Source organism: Peromyscus leucopus, chromosome 11 (assembly GCF_004664715.2).
Source record: "Peromyscus leucopus breed LL Stock chromosome 11, UCI_PerLeu_2.1, whole genome shotgun sequence".
Taxonomy (NCBI): Eukaryota; Metazoa; Chordata; class Mammalia; order Rodentia; family Cricetidae; genus Peromyscus; species Peromyscus leucopus.
In genome coordinates, this window is record NC_051072.1 from 58700438 (window position 1) to 58717954 (window position 17517).

General features: G+C 35.7%; 1 protein-coding gene across 4 annotated transcripts in view; it reads left to right on the top strand.

Moving 5' to 3' along the window:
• Xrcc4 (X-ray repair cross complementing 4) overlaps positions 1-17517 on the top strand; it is a 239567-nt gene that overhangs the window by 103326 nt on the left and 118724 nt on the right. For all 4 annotated transcript variants that reach the window (XM_028854139.2, XM_028854141.2, XM_028854142.2 and 1 more), the window contains exons 4-6: positions 2676-2842; positions 9341-9493; positions 11153-11244. In XM_028854139.2, coding sequence (XP_028709972.1) covers positions 2676-2842; positions 9341-9493; positions 11153-11244 — 412 coding nt within the window. The remainder of the gene's footprint in view (positions 1-2675; positions 2843-9340; positions 9494-11152; positions 11245-17517) is intronic.

The following is a 17517-nucleotide window of genomic DNA, read 5'->3' on the forward strand; positions in this document are numbered from 1 at the left end:
CACGTTTCTCAACACAGTGACAACTGTACTATGAAGAAGATGCCAAGTCCCTTGTGGATGTGTGTTCTGTTGACAGTGTCCTGTGTTGTTGAAAATGAAAGTAAACTTAGCTTTTCTCTTGCCTTATATAATCTCATAGGGTCATATTGCAGAGATGACCTTTAACTTTCAGTGTGTTTACACTCAGAGAAGCTTCAAAAGGAACGTGTTCAAATTTACTTCCAATTCATATGTTCTTCATGTCATTAAAGTTGTCTTTTTTAAACTTTTACCCTTGTTACATGGACTCATCTTTCATTACATGAAAAATTTCAAATGCTTTTGACCATTTGATTAAAAGTTTAAAATAAATAATTAGATCAGATACAGCAGTCTCAAATAATTTAGATCTCTACTCTTTCCAAATGTGTTTTTGTTAAATGTTTCTTAAATTGTTTAACTTAATCCAAGCAAATGAGTTCCTTTCAAATGGGGACACTCATTGAAATAAAGGAAATTCTTTTGTTCATCTGATACCATTTTAACTTTTTAAAGAGCCAGTAAAAGATGAGATAAAACAGAGGAGTAAGTGAATATTATGAACAGGTCAGGCTTAAAAATCGTAATTAAGCCGGGTGGTGGTGGCGCACGCCTTTAATCCCAGCACTTGGGAGGCAGAGGCAGGCGGATCTCTGTGAGTTCGAGGCCAGGCTGGGTTACCAAGTGAGCTCCAGGAAAGGCGCAAAGCTACGCAGAGAAACCCTGTCTCGAAAAACCAAAAAAAAAAAAGTAATTAATATATATTATCTTATATATAATAAATATATATATAACCATATTTTGTGGTTAGTAATATAATACTTAATCCTCTAACTTGTGTTTATAATCTCAGAGTCTATAAATATTTCTTTTAGTTTTATTTTCTGTTGCTGTTACAAAATGCCCTGACAAAGAAACTTAGAGGAGAAAGTTTATTTCAGTTCACAATTCTGGGTGACAGTCTGTTGTAGTGGAAAACCACCACAGTGCCAGTCACTTGAGAGAGCTGGCTGATCTCTGTCCACAGTCACTAGGAGGAAGAGTAGTGCACACATACTGTGCTCTCTTTATCAGTTGTTTTACTAGCCATGAATCCCTCCCTGCTCAGGCACCACTGCAGTGCATGACCCCATAGACATATCTGCCAGCCAGCCTGATCTAACCGGCCATGAGACGCTCTTCTCAAGTGCTTCTGGACTGTGTCATGTTGACAGTTAAAAGCAAACATCACAATAGTGATGTTTCTTTATTTATTAAATGAGTATAAGTGTTTCTCAACATCTAAGATTCATGTTTTAAACTTTTTGTCATAGTTTCCATGATGTTAAACTGTCTTCTAACCGTATGTTCTGTCTGAACACTTAAATTAGAAAACATTTATCTAGAAAAGTTCACCTTTTGGAGTTATATATCCAAGTGATAGTACATTAAAGGAAGTTACTGAAGTTATTGGTTGCCATATAGATTATAGGCTTTGGATTTCTGTATTAATGACTTCTAACTGGGTTATTTTTGTTTTATAAATTGTATGATATGCTTTTGTCTCAATTCTCAACTTGAAAAGATGTATTTTCAATGTATTTTCATTAAATACATAAAATACTAGAAAGTAGTGATCTAGGAGCAACAAAATCGAACAGGAAACATATAGATAACTAGCCTGTGTGTTCATTTATAACTAACACTTGCATTATAATAATTATTCTGAAGTTCCCTCCTAATGCGAGTTTAAGATTCTCACCTTTTACATAAGTATTCAAGTTGTCATTTGAAGTGTGAATATAATTAGTCTTATCAATAAAAACTAGGAGTCAGATATTGGGGTAGTTACCTGAACGATCAGAGAAGCAGAGCAGCAGCCACCAGTGACTTCTTACCTCTCAGATCCTCCAACCAAAAGGGGCCAATAGCCTGTCTCTGCCCCCCCCCCAGTGCTGGGATTAAAGGCCTGAGCCACCCCCCCCTGGCCTCTATGGTTAACTAGTGGCTAGCTCCACCCTCTTGATCTCCAGCAAGCATTTGTCAGAACACAAACAAAATGTCACACAACTGTCATTTAGTATTACTATTGTAAGCAAATCATAGTCTTTAAATAAAAAGGTAATTCCTTTGTAGTTTTCCCAGGTTATCTGTTTCTTGAAATTCTATTTTTCTTTTTACTATTACCAATTGGATATTTAACCATTTAATTTTTAACTATTACCAATACTAGATATTTCTTCAGTAGTACCTTATATATGAATCATTTCAATAGTTGTAGTACAAATATGTCCATTTATTTTAATAATATGTGGGTTAAAAATTGTTATGTGTAACATGTTCCCTGATGCTGAGCAGAGTAAGATAAACTTGTGCTTTGTAAACAGATGGTGAGGCATGTCTAAGAGCAGATATATTGCTTTTTTTCTGATAGGAAGTAAGAGACATTATTTTTAGGCTACTTGTTGATGCGTATGATCAATGCAATAGGAAGCTAGCGGTTGACCCGGTTTCATGTGGACTGTGTTGTATGTGGTAAATAAGTACAGTTTCCAGCTCATGCATTTTTCACCTTACAAGAGAGAATGTCAAAAACTGGACTGTTCATTTCTTCAATCTCAACAGTACTCTCAAACTGACTGTGTTTTCCTTTTCTTTCTTTCTTTCTTTTTTTAAAGTTTAGACTTGGTTCCTTCAACCTAGACAAAGTTCCAAACTCAACTGAAGTCATTAGAGAACTCATTTGTTACTGCCTGGACACCATTGCAGAAAAACAAGCCAGAAACGAGCACCTGCAGAAAGAAAATGAAAGGCTCCTGAGAGATTGGAACGATGTTCAAGGCCGGTATGTACACAGTGTGCTTGCACCAGGAAAACACTGAGCTCTTTCATTCCTGTAGACGTACACTAATGATAGATAAATTTACAACATATGTAGAACAGGCATTTTATAAAATCCCTCCGTAATTATTCCTTTACTCCATTTTATTCAACCACGTTATTAGTGGCTGTTTTGTACAGCAGGAGAGTATTAACCATTTCAGCTCTCTTGTTGCTTGGTAGAATCAACAAACAAGAAAGTAAGAAGTAACCGCAGATCAAGTGTCACAGCCCATTACTATATCATTAATAAAAACGTTAGTCCCAGTATGGTGCCTGCTGAAAGAATATATGCTTAGTGTACACGTGGCCTGATAGAGTCACCAGCACTTGAAAAGACTAGCGGTATTTATAAGGGAAAAATTACTGTAGCTTAATTTATAGGATTAATAATTAACAAAAGGAGAGGTGAAATATAAATAAATACAGTTGACTTTTGGTTTGGAATTAGTGAATAATAACTATTTCAAATGATGTGTGTTTTGGCTCTACTAGAGACATTTCCCTGACTGAAAATTCATGCTGCAGTCATTTTTAAAAGATGAAGTAATTGTGGCTACTGAATAAGACATTAAAAAGTCTTTCATTTTCCTGGATTTGCCTCTTTTTTTAAATGATGAATAAGAATGATATATTTGTTTTCAATTATTACATTTTTATGTAAATCATAATATATTCTCACCCAGTAAATTAATTTGTGTCACTCTGTTACACAAAAGGTGTTTGAACTATGTTATGAACACTTATATGTTCACAGAAACAAATGTGATATGTATATGTTTGTGTGTATAGCAGTGCTTGGAGTAATTACATGGTGTATATACATAATGATGTTACAAATTGTGCTATATAGTAGGTTGTAAAAATCTCTCATTCAAGGTAAAGTGCATCCCATTTAAAAGTACTTGTGAACTTTTAGGGCAACTATTGTGATTGCTATATGTGGACATTAATAAGACCTTGGAGAAGTACATATTAAAGAGTTTGATAGTTATCCACATATGTATATGAGAATGAGAGTAACTAGAAGAAGTTCTTAACAGTTAATCAAATCAATTATGGTAGCCTATATAAAATTAAATAACTGGTACCCAGTTATCTTTGACTTTCACATTTTATATTAAAGGAATACTTGTATTCTCTTTTAGAACAAAATTATTTTTATATCCAGATATAGAAACTAAATATATTGATTATATATTATAATATATATTATATTTTTAGAATTATTTAGTTTATATGTTAGAAACTATATAGAAAATTAATTCTTCTCTTAAACTTTTGTTTTTTTTTCATTTAATATGAATCTGTATCAAGTATCTGCTACAAAGCATTATTTGGAATAATATCCATAGTCTGATTATATTTTTATATTTTGTATATGAAATAAATCCAATTAGAGGAAATGAACTGTGCTTTGATAAGCTACTGTATCTTTATATTTAAAATTCTAAATATCCTCAGTGACAGGAAATTTGATCTATAAGTTGCCCACAAAAATGCAGACTGGGTGCTCTGCTCTTCTACCAATTGCTTCACAATGTCTGCTAATAACTGAAGAAGGCTGTCTCATTGGTATTCAGTTCCCCTTGCTTGAGCTGCAAGCGCAGGGAATGAAGCTGAGCCTGGAGACAGCAGCCTGTGCAGTGCAAGCAGTGTGAGCAGGGCCTAGTCCTGGGCAAGTGCTTGATTTGTTGTCTGGGCTCTTGCATGCCAGCAACAAGGCATTTCCTCTAATCTGTCTTTTAGGATTGCTCCAGCTCTCTTTTCTGCTTTCATTCCTGGGTCTGGTGTCTTCTGTGTGGCCTAACAATGTGTTGCCAGTGGATTAACCTACCAATTGAGAGAAAGGAATCCTCTTCAGAGAATTCTAGGCTCTTGTCTGTATACCTTCTTTGAGATTAGTGAATTTACATATTTCCCAAATTTGCTTTTCTTCCTTTTGAGAAGCCAATGTGATGACTCTGATGCTCTCTCCGTATGGTGGTCTTGCCACAGCAGTAGTTCCTCAGGGTTCTCTTCCTACCAGTTCAGAATCCTGGAAAGTGAGCAGAACACTGAGCACACTGGCTGCCCTATGGCATGAGTATCTACTAAGACATGGCTTTCAAGAGATTAGAAACAGGACATAAATGTACTGAGTCCAGAAACTGGGGACATACAGGATAGAGACTCATCAGAAACTAGGCCCGGTTAGGAGTCCCTGTCACAGTTCACTCATCCACATAGTTTCTGATTGTGATGTGTCCATTGATGACCTGATCATTTCTTCCCACCCCACCCTATCTGTAATGCGGATAAAGGAAAGAAAGGTAGAGAGAAGGGCACACCAGGCAGCAGAAATTGCTTCAGAAAGTATGGGAGATGCATCGGAAATGTATTGAAATTGAGTAGGAAATAATATGAGCAAACTCAATAATGTCATTGTATGCTTAAAAATCCCAAACTGTTTATGCTCTATTCCAGGAGATTTGTATACTACCAATTTGTTTACAAAATTTGTTTATATTTCCATTTTAAAGGGAAATTAATAGAATATTGTAGATATATTTTTAATTAAAATATATATCAATGTTGTGATCAAAAGCAAATATGAATTTCTTTTGCTTTAGCATGGTAGGAATAAACAAGACTTGAAAGAAGAGTAAGGAATTACAGGATGGATAGAAAGTATGAACTTTAATGCACAGGCCTTAGCATCTTCTTGCTATTACTGTTTAATTATCATTCAATAATTGTGCTCTTTGCTCCCCTTTGAGCAAGTTTCATTACAGGGTTGGTTTTGGACATTTCAAATAAAAGGAAAATATTAGAAATTTGTATGTGAATCCAGAGGTTATTAACTGTATTTATATACTGGATTTCTTACTTAATTTCAAACAATAAGTCTCAAGTTCCAGAACATGTTACTGAATAGGTCTTTTGTTTGCAGGCAGACCTCAGTTTAGAAACTCTCTGGATTTCTTGTGAGTTATAGTTATTAAACCCATAATGAGTGGCAGTCTTTGTGAACTGAGTGGACTGAATTAGCAAGCCCTGAAAGCGCTTTCTCTTTGTCCTTGTGCCTTCAAGGTAGAATCACATTATCTACAGATGAATCCAGTCTGATTTTTAAAGACCTCAGGGGATATCTTTATGTCTCCATAGCAGCCTATTAGCTTGTTTAAGAACAGTTACAGGAAACCTTTTCCTTCAGAAAGCCCAAGAGACAGTGTGGCCATCCTCTTCCTGGCTTGAGGTCTGTTCAGTCTGTGGTGTCGCTCTCTTCTCCACTTCTCAGCCTTCCTGAGCCATTCTGTGCTGCTCAGATTCTCTTTGATTTTACAGCCGTGAGCTGCAGTGATCTGGGCCAGAACTCACTGTTAGTGCAATGATCCCTATACTGTTTCTGTACTATACATGCGTGTGCCTCTTATTTGTTCTGGACTGTCAGGCTCTTATTTTATTTGGAATGTCTTTGTGTGAAGTTTCCTTGTTTTGCTCTCTGTCTTTTTGTTTGCATACTGTTCTTACATTGTTTTGCTACTCAGAAATATTTTCTTTTGAAGCATCAATACTTCGTGCATTTAATATTTATTTATTTATTTGTCACTTTTTAAAATTACTGTATTCTGGTCTAACTTCCCAAGTCCCTGATTACTGAGGTTAATGATGAAGCTTAGCATTATTGATCTATGTCACGGTCAGTTTTGAAAGGACAAATGTCATTAAGCCTTTTCTTCTTGATGCTACTTATGGTGTCATTCGTTTGAGCCTGGCCTCAGAAAAGATCCTTGGAGTAGTTGTAACTTGCTTCAGTGGTCTGTGGGTTTGTTTTATTGTCCGTAGGTTAGCAATGAGTCTCGTGTGTCTCCTAGATCAATGGTCTCACCTAGTAATTCTTGCCCAATTATTCACCAAGTAATATGTAAGGCATAGCAGATTATAACGTTACAGATGATTGATTTTAAAAATAATGTAGGCCATAAGCTATGCTTGTCTTAATTCCTAAATACTGAAAAAAAAGGTAATATTCTCTGAGTCTGTTGAGAACGTAATAACTGAGTGTAAATTTGTGTTCTATGATTGTTGATAATCATATGCTATATTATACAACTCAGCCTTTTCTAGGAGGTGTTGTCCAGTTTGATGACCAGTTGATTGCAATAAAGATGTTAAAACAGGGAAGGTTAACCTACATGATGCACAACTTTTTTCCCTGTAACAGAAAAGATGTGACCTTTGCCAGTATAGTTGTGGTATGGTTATTCAAGTTAGTACTACTTTTATGAAAATTATATAAGTTTCATTTTGATACCTTTTCAGATTTTTATGTGTTAGGGAAATGATAGTTTTCATAAAGTTGTAGGAATTACCTTGATAGTTTTGATAGTTAATGTATGTGCATAATCTTTCAGTCAAGAACTTCAGGAAGGTTTATGTGAAAATTAAATGTGGAATTAAATCTAATAGATTCTGAATTTGTTGCTATTTTTAAATTTCTCTATAAAAATTGTGATATGCATGAAATTTATTGTATTGTACATATTTATTTTTATGTGTCTAAAGTGCTTTTTTTTATATATACTGAGATTGTTTAGATATGTATGTATGTACATATATATATTCTATTCATTTGTATTTCTTATGGCATTACATTAGAAAATATAATATGAAAATAAGAGAATGCTCACATAACAGTTTGCATCTGAAATTGTAGATATAATAACATAACCCTGCATAATATGAACAATGAATGTTAGCTATATCTTTGGAAATTTGAAAGACTAAAGGGAAGGAGACATTCCTAAGAGGAGCCACAGGCCATTGGTGTCTCTCACATCCAGTGAGGCAAAACAAGTCCATCAAGCCACCTTTTGCCAGTGTGAAGGGCCTAAAGGGATACATGTTCTATCTCATGCTCTTTAGAAAGTCCTCAGCCCCTTGCAGGGACACAGTGCTGCTAAAGATTTCAGATTAGTCTCTTGACTGGTAGACCAGTAGTACACAAATGGAAGGCTAGGCTGAGAAAGGGACATCTTTAAGGAAGAGAACTTCAAAGTGTTATGTTGCTTCTTAAAACAATGTAATTAATGCCTGACTGGTTGGCATCTTGGAAGACGGGCTCAGAGAGGGTATAGAAGGGTGTGTTGAAAAGCACAAGTTCACTCTTGGGGACATGTAAAACTCATCAATCGAGCTGGGAAAAAAACCTGTCCCATTGAACTCACTTTATCTCGTTAATGTGTACTGAACATCTCTGCTAGGCACTGAGAGTAAAGCACTGGGTATAATACACATGTTCTGTGTTCTAATGGAATGACAACCTCAACAATTCATGCTAAAAGAATCTGCACTGAATAGTTCCAGAATAGCATTGTTAGATGATCCTTTTCATCTCAGAATACATTCTCTGTATTGTTAAATAGGTGGATTGTGGGACATTAAGGGCCTATCTGAAAAGTATCCCATTTTGACAATTTCATTTCTAAGAATTTTATTGTAAGATATGCTTTATATAAATGTACATATTTAATTATTGGGAAACATGGAATGCATATAAAATACTTTTAGAAACATAGAATAAACAGTGTTATAAAGATAAAAGCAGGCAGAACTTGACTATATTTAAAAGAATACTTTCAGTGAACTAATTTGTGTATAAATTTGTAAAATAGGAATTTATTCAAGACATGTTTACGTACACACCAGGTATATACAACTTTTACTAGTTTGCCTTCTCTCTATATCTTGGGGTATTAAGACAAATGAAATCCCTTGGTAATTAAAGCATTCCAGGAAGAATTTGAAATACAGAGACTTTTATCCTTTTTTCTTACATATCTGAAACTGAAGATATATTCTTCTTGACAAATTTATCATTTCTGTATTGTCTTCTTGCAAATATCAAGTGGTATAATTGAGTTCATAACATATGTGTTTCTATTTTTGTTTGGGTGTGTGCATGCATATGTGGTGGGTTATAAAGACACAAATTGATAAATTATGTTCTTGTGGAACAAGTCATAGTCTGAAGACAACAAATTGGCTGTATTGCTTTAATATAAAATATGCTAGTGGCTTCTATTACGGTAATATTAATGTACTAAGGAAACCGTACATTTGCTTGTTTGAAGTTCTCATGAAAATATTATTTTTTAAATAAACTACATATGATTAAATTATTATGTTTGAACATTTAGTTTAAAAAGCTTTATTTCTATTTTCATTCTTTGTTTTAGAACATAAATTAAAAATATTAATAATTATATCTTCTAATTTGTTCATTTCTCTCCTTAAAACATTTAAGTTTTTGAAAGCATGTATAAAATGACCTTAGTTATTTTTGCTTTCAAGTTTTCTTGAAATCATGAGAATGAGATTGAGATTGAATATTAATGATATAAAATTAATATTGAATATTAATGATATAAAATCTACTTGACTTACAGTTTGTTCACTTGTTTGATTTTTTTTTCTTTAGATTTGAGAAATGTGTGAGTGCCAAAGAAGCCTTGGAGGCTGATCTGTATCAGAGATTTATCTTGGTGCTGAATGAGAAGAAAACAAAGATCCGAAGCTTGCATAAGTTGTTAAATGAAATCCAGCAGCTGGAACAGAATATGAAACCTGAAAGGTACATCCTTTTTGCTCCCCAACATCAGGTGTAAACCTAGGGAGAATGTCTTTACAAGCTGTTGGCAAGGTAGATACCAACTTTTAGAATATGGGTTTTGTTTGTTTGTTTTGTTTGGGGGGTTTTTTGGTCTTTGGTTTTTTTTTTTTGTTTTTTGTGTTGTTTTTGTTTTTGTAGTCTGGGTTTAGACATTCTAGCACAGGCGAGTGCATTCTCCACAAAATTTCTCCATGATTTCCATGGTATTATTTAAAGTACAACATACAATCATAGCCTATAAAGCTGGCATGGGGTTTGTGGTGGTTTGAAAGAAAACGGCCCTCGAAGGGAGTGGCATTATTAGGAAATGTGGCTTTGTTGGAGGAAGTGTGTCACTGTGGAGATGGGCTTTTAGGGTTCATATATGTTCAAGCCATGTCCAGTGAGACAGTCTACATCCTATTGCTTCTGATCAAGATGTAGCCAGCATTATGTCTGCCTGCAGACCTCTATGTTCCCCACCATGATGGTAATGGACTAAACCTGTGAAACTGTAAGTAAGCCACCCCAATTAAATGTTTTCCTTATAAGAGTGGCTGTGGTCATGGTGTCTCTTCACAGCAATAAAAACCCTAACTAAGACAGGATTTAATTTATTTAATTCTTTTTTTTTTTTTTTTTTTTTTTTTTTTTTTTTTTTTTGGTTTTTCGAGACAGGGTTTCTCTTGTGTAGCTTTGCGCCTTTCCTGGAACTCACTTGGTAGCCCAGGCTGGCCTCGAATTCACAGAGATCCGCCTGGCTCTGCCTCCCGAGTGCTGGGATTAAAGGCGTGCGCCACCACCGCCCGGCTAATTTATTTAATTCTTAGACATTATGAACTAAGAAATATATCAGTTAAGAAAACCTTGCACCTCCTCCAAGGCTGCAAGTTGGTTACATATCTGTAATCTTTACATCTAAGCAGTGCTAACTTTAGATCCAGCTAATGAATGCTAAATACCATGGGGCATTCATGTTGTCTGATCAAAGTATGTTATTTTATTCTATTATTATCAAGTTTTTTTTTTTTTTTTTGTTTCTGTAACTATCTGTATACTTGATTCTTAAGGGAAACATCATAGATTACAAGTGGCTAGTATAGGTTTGGACAATTTTAAGTGTTTTTAGTTATTAATTCACTTAGATTAGATTCAGCTGCCTTGAACCTGAAATGAAGCATAGGGTTTCAAATGCCATAGTATAAAGAAGGTAGCAGTTAATTTTAGCCTTTCCTAAGTCAGATCCTGTTCTGGCATTGAGGGCTATTTACATATGGTACCGAACAATCATATAAGCCCTCTGTTCTTCATTTTGGGGACAATTTAGTGAAATGTAGAACTGCTTTCAGATTTTTTACAATGCTAATGACTGGCCCACAGAGATTAGAAGAATAAAATGTGGTAAGATAATTAAGTAATTAATAATAGTAAACATTAAACAGCCATTTATAATTAAAATAAAACCTCTTTTATGGGACTTATCTCTAAGTAATTTTATCTAAATCACATAATTCTCTCAATATTTCTATCTGAGAAGAACCTTTTTTCCAGGAACATTTGTTTGTATTTGCTTACTGGTAATGTAAACAGTTAGCCACAGGTGAACTGATGATTTCCAGTTCTGCCTTTCTCTGTTTCCAGGGAAACTACATGTTCTGAAAAACCAACTGACCAAGATGCAATTTATGATGAAAGTACTGATGAAGAAAGCGGAGCTTCTGAGCCGCCTGCAGGTGAGAGGGTCATCCTTACCTTGTTTAAGTTGTCACTTGGGCTTACTACTATAAATAGAAACCAAAGTAAAAAAATATGATAAAAGGTTTTCTGTAAAATTGATCAAATATTTTTAGCCTAGAACTTTCAGAACATAACATTAATGTTCACCCTAGACTGTAGCAGTTAGCCACAGCCAGGCAAAGCAAGCAAGCATACATCCATACACTAGGGCTGTCTATTCACTGTTAAGGGAAGATGCATAATGAGAAGGCAGGACATCATCATGTTCAGTATCACCAGTGCGGAACTGGTTCCTTTCATCTCTGAGATCTTATGGAGCTGGGACTCTGGGTAGAGTTGGGTGAAGTTGAAGTCTTTCTTTCTGCTATTTCGTGGAAAGGATTAAAATGGACGGAAATAAAAGATATCTAGTTGGGCATTTTTCCAGCATTTTTTATCTTCATGGTCTTTCGCTTGTATATTATGGTTTCAGGTTTTGTGATTTTTCTGGGTTTCCTTTCTGTTTGTATGCGTGTCTGTGTAGGTGTGTTTTTGTGCTTCTTTGTTTTCTTTTGTTGTTGTTCTGGTTTATTTGCCTGTTTTTTTACCAAAGGGATAATAAAGGATGCAGTTGAATGAGTGGACAGATAGGGAGGATATGAGAGGAGATCGAGAAGGAAAAACCTGCTCAGAATATATTGCATAAAAATTATTTTCAATTTAAACAAGTCCAAAAAGAACACATACAAGGAGGAAGGCATCTTGGTTTTCAATTTATAAGATTTATAAGCCTTATTCAGTCCTGTGACTCACAGTCCCAGCAGGTATTTAATCCTATCAGTTATTTTGTAGTTACATAGATTTCGCGGGCAGTAGACGTAGGGAACTCCTGTAACACTAACAAAGTTTTGACCTAAACCCAATATAAATCCATCTTTAGAAAAGATGTATATTTTAAAATATAATCTTTTTATTCTTTGAGAATTTCATGTATCCTTACAATGTGTTTTGATAGTATTGAGCCTCTGCTCCTTGTCCTAACTGTTCCAGATCCACTCACTGCTCCTCCCCCAACTTAATGTCTTGTGGTTGGTTGGTTTTTATCAACCCACCAAGTCCAATTTGGGTATGTATGTATGTATGTATGTGTATATATATGTGTGTGTGTGTGTGTGTGTGTGTGTGTGTGTGTGTGTGTGTGTTTCATGGATGTGGGGCTACCCACTGGTTCCTGGTCAACTTACTCACGGCCCTATACTTGAGGAAAACTGACTCCTTCTACAAGCCATTGTCAGCAGTTCCTTATCTAGGAGTAGGGTTCCTCCACACTGGAGTATTGGCTGGCCTCCTCTTATATAGGCAGTTCCAGCTGCTGTGAGTTTGTGAGCACAGTGCTCCTGTGTGGGGCGTTTACCCACCAACCCCACAGCTCCCCAGAGTTTTCTTGAGTGTGAGCAGCAGGAAATATTAGATAGAAGGATTTATTGTGGAGAATCTTGAGGAGATAAACAGATAGAAAATAAAGGATAGCCTCGAGAGGGCCTGGAACCTATTCCAACGGGCCCCGACTCTCTCTGCCCCAGGGTTTTTATAGAGACGCCAAGGGGTGGAGCAAAAGAAAGACCTCCTCCCCCAGCACAGCCAAGTGCAGACCATGTCAGACACCTGTACTCAGGCCCGTGGTCCTGATCATCCTCCATGTGGACCTGCTGGGTAAAGCCACAAGGAACCCGAGAACGGGCTCCCACACTCCCGTAATCTAGGAGACACTGTACTGCTCCATTCCTTCCCAACCTCTGGCTCTTAAAATCCTTCAGTTTCCTTTTTCTTTAGTGATCCCTGAGCCTTTAAGGAGGGGTTCTGATAGATAGGTTCCACATGTGACTAGGTAACACACAGACACTTTATTCTCTGCACTTTGACCAGTTGTGGGAACCTCGATGTAACATGTCAGTGAAATGGATGGAATAATGTGGGATAGGAGTTAAGGGAATCACAGATGAGACCACAGACATGAAGAAGCCTAAATTTCAAAGGAAAAGGAGATAGACTAGCAACTGGAGGGAGAAGTAAAGAAAGGGAGAAGAAAAATATGTTTGTGTACTGATAGGCGACAAAGAGTTTGTGAATTGGGTTGTCTAGGACACGGAAGGTTTGCACAGTGATGGTGAGTGGGGGAAGTGAGTGAACGAATCTCTAGAAAAGTGGAGATTACAGGAAGGTTATTAAACTAGCTAATTGATAAGTCAAATTTTATTTAGTTCGCATTATAACACAAATGCACTTTCAAACATGAGAGTTTTTATCATTTAAAGGAAATAGTTCCTTTACATTTTCCCTACTTCAACAATTTTATATAGTTTAATCAAAATGTAATTATTTAATTTTCCTCCTTCCCTTTCCTCTCTCTGTGCCTTCCCATGTCCTCCTCTAACTTTTTCATGCTGCTCTCACACTCAGATTCATAGCCTCTTTTTCCCCAGTTAGTTTTGCATCTGCCTATCCATTATATGTTTATATGTATGCACAAATATATAAATACAACCTTCTGAGTTTGTTTTTGTTTTATATATATATATATATATATATATATATATATATAGTTTTAAAACTATTTCAGTAGTAATTAAAATTCAAAAAAGAAAATCTATGTTCTTTCCACCTTTAACTTTTCAGAATTTTTAATAATTTCAGTGGACTTTGATTTTATTCTTAAATCTAAATAGCATATCTCACCCACACATATAGAGGATAAAAATTATTGATGAGGCCGGGCGGTGGTGGCGCATGCCTTTAATCCCAGCACTCGGGAGGCAGAGCCAGGAGGATCTCTGTGAGTTCAAGGCCAGCCTGGGCTACCAAGTGAGTTCCAGGAAAGGCACAAAAGCTACACAAAGAAACCCTGTCTCGAAAAACAAAAAAAAAAAAAAAATTATTGATGAGAAATATATCATTTAATTTGTATACATGAGATTAGGAACTTTTATGTGTTAAACCTATTCTTAGCAAAGCTTGAGTATAATTGTACTATTTAAAATTTGGTAAGATTTCTCTTTTATCTTAGTTTATTTCGTATTTTTCTTTCATTTTATGTGTCATTTATATAGATCCCACTTAACTATATATTTAACATGTAAGTCTGTGGTTTTTTGTTTGTTTGTTTGTTTGTTTTTGAGGCAGAATTTCTATGTGTAGCTTTGGAGCCTTTCCTAGAACTCACTCTGTAGCCCAGGCTAGCCTCAAACTCACAGAGATCCGCCTGCCTCTGCCTCCTGAATGCTGGGATTAAAGGTCTGCGCCACCACTGCCCAGCTATTTTTTAATTATTTAGTCTTAATAAAAATGAATCACAGATCTGAAACTGTTGATGTTGAACCACAAGCTTGATTCCACAGATCCGAGAGGAAGCCTTCTATGTTAGCTAACAGATGGGCTTCTGTAGGTTACCAGCTTCTACAATGGGGTGTTCTGCAGCCTGTAATACAGCGTATCCCATGGGGTATGCCACAGTCGTTTCACTGCAGGTCTCATGTTCCCTGTATTATGACTGTGAGCTCAGTCTGAATTGACTCTTCTTGAACTTCTTCAAGCACTTTAGTGGCGAACCAAGCTTCCCTGCAATCTAAGTAAACACATGGCTCTGTTGTCAATACTAGTGTTTCAGGTTTGCCTGTCTTCCCTCCAGTAAAACAAGTGGGAGACGAGTCAGGGAGGAGTGCTAGATTTACTCTGTCTTTCAGAAAGCCATTTCTAAAAGTGTGTGAATGTATAGTTTGGTAGTAATTTTATTGTGTGACTTTTGTTATTAGTTACTAAAATTCCTACAGTCCTCATGAGTTGTTTACAGGATTGCCCTGGTCCTTTGCGATGACTAAAGTTCACTGAGGTGCTGATCTTTCACTGATTCAACCATATTTATTTCAAGAGAAAGATATATTTAATTCTTTTTTTTTTAAGGTGGAGTATCTCTATAAAAATTTATCTTTCCTAGAACTCACTATGTAGACCAGGCTGACTTCAAATTCACAGAAATCCTTCTCCCTCTGCTTCCTTAGTGCTGAGATTAAAGGTGTTTGTTAACACACCCTGCAAGACCAGTTTACTTTTATGAATTTATCCAGAAGTAGGATCTGGATATTGTAGTTTGAAAGAAACGTGTGTGCAATCGTTTTATGGATAAAAAAATAATTTTCTTGCCTAGAGTTTAAAATTTTCTTTGTCAATAGGGCTGATTTCATTATCCATTAAAGACTAACTCCTGAGAAGTAGTGTAGTCTCATAAACTGTATTGTGCTTATATAGCATGAAATTATATAGCATAAAAATTTCTTAAAATGCTAGAGATAGAACTCAGTGGTAGGGCCGGGCGGTGGTGGCGCATGCCTTTAATCCCAGCACCCGGGAGGCAAAGGCAGGTGGATCTCTGTGAGTTCGAGGCCAGCCTGGTCTACCAAGTGAGTTCCAGGAAAGGTGCAAAGCTACACAGAGAAACCCTGTCTTGAAAAACCAAACAAACAAACAAAAAAAGAACTCAGTGGTAGAGTGTGTCCCAGCATGTATATGGCCTGGAGTTCAATTCCCAACATCACATAAAATAAATGGATCTTAATGTTCTTGGGAATAGCTTATTACCTAAGAGATTTCCAAGTGTCTCAGTTAGAGTTTCTATTGCTGTGAAGAGACCCCATGAATGAGCACAGCAACTTTTATAAAGGAAAATATTTAACTGGTATGCTTACAGTTTCAGAAGTTAAGTCCATTGTCATCATGGCAGGACATGGCAGCATGCAGGCAAACATGGTGCTGGCTACCTTTTGATCAAAAAAGAAACAGGAAGTGGTCTGAGACACTGGGTGTGGCTTGGACATATATGAGACCTCAAAGACCACCCCTACAGTGACACACTTCCTCCAAAAAGGCCACACATACCCCAGCAAACCCCATCTTAATAGTGCCACTCCTTATAAGCTTTGGAAGCCAATTACGTTGAAACTACCACACCAAGTATCCATAAATATAATAGGCAATACAATTCATATTTTTCTATAGCAAAGTTGACTTCCCAAGATGTTGATGTCCAGAATTTTGAGACAGCTTGAAATAGCATTCATGACTTCATTGCTAAAATTATTACTGCATGCTGTAGCCCTAAGGTTGGTAGAGTTTTTGTTTTGTTTTAGATTAAGGTCATAATAGCTAAAATAGGTGAAATCACTACAGTGAAGCCTTGGATTACAGAGAGAACTGGACCACATTCATTCCTATATAACTGATTCTAATGTCTCATTGACTTTAAGAATTTTCTAGGTATTCTTCGTTTCCCCTGCCCCAAATTGTTTTTTTGTTTTGTTTTTCAATTAGAACCTGAAGCATTATTATAAATACTGTGAACCATCCTTATGTATAGGAAAGTGTGTTTTTGTATCCAAATTGAGAACACTTCTTAGTTTATTTTAATGAATAATAGAATCTCACAAAGCAATAGTAAGTTATAAGTGCCCAAGTATCAGATATATTGTAATGACCAGTGTTTTTTTTCATTCTGAACTCTTTTAATTCAGAACTGTATTGGCACTGAAACAGTAGAGCTATATATCATAATAAATTTAATTATATATGAACACTCTAAGAATTTTAATCAGTTCAAACCATTTCAGGTCTTAGTATGGTATAAAAAACAAACAAATTTGCTAGAAAGCTAGATTAATTTCATAGAGATTGGCTTTTTCTTTTGAAACATTTTGATCATATGTTTAATCACTGTTAACTAGCCATCACATAAAGAAGAATATGTAAGATTATTTAGTTTTAATAAACAATTAGTGTATTTGAATAATCATCACTTTACTCATGGAAATGGGCATTATTTCTTACCATTGCATACTAATTGACTTAGCCTTACTAAAAGATCAAATACAAAAATACTTTTCTACTATGTTTTGCCTTTCTTTCAGTGCAGATTAAAACACACAAATATTAAAAACAAATAAAGAAGCTTTCTGTCTCTGCATAATTATTCTCTGCATAATTATTTGCTCAAGATTTAGCACATTAGTTTAATTAATCCTGCTTCTTAGCCAACAGGAAGGTCCCTGTATAATTTCTGTCAGTCATTTGGGTTTCTACTTAGTTGCTAGGCTTCCTGGAAGGAAGTGTGGTTATAAAATAGCCTTTTTGAAAATAAATGAATGGCCATGCCAAACAGTGGATGAATACTGATACAGTTGCTTTTAAAAATAGAGCAGAATCTAAAATTTCTAAGTATCAAAGGGCTTGTTGGTTTGAACAGT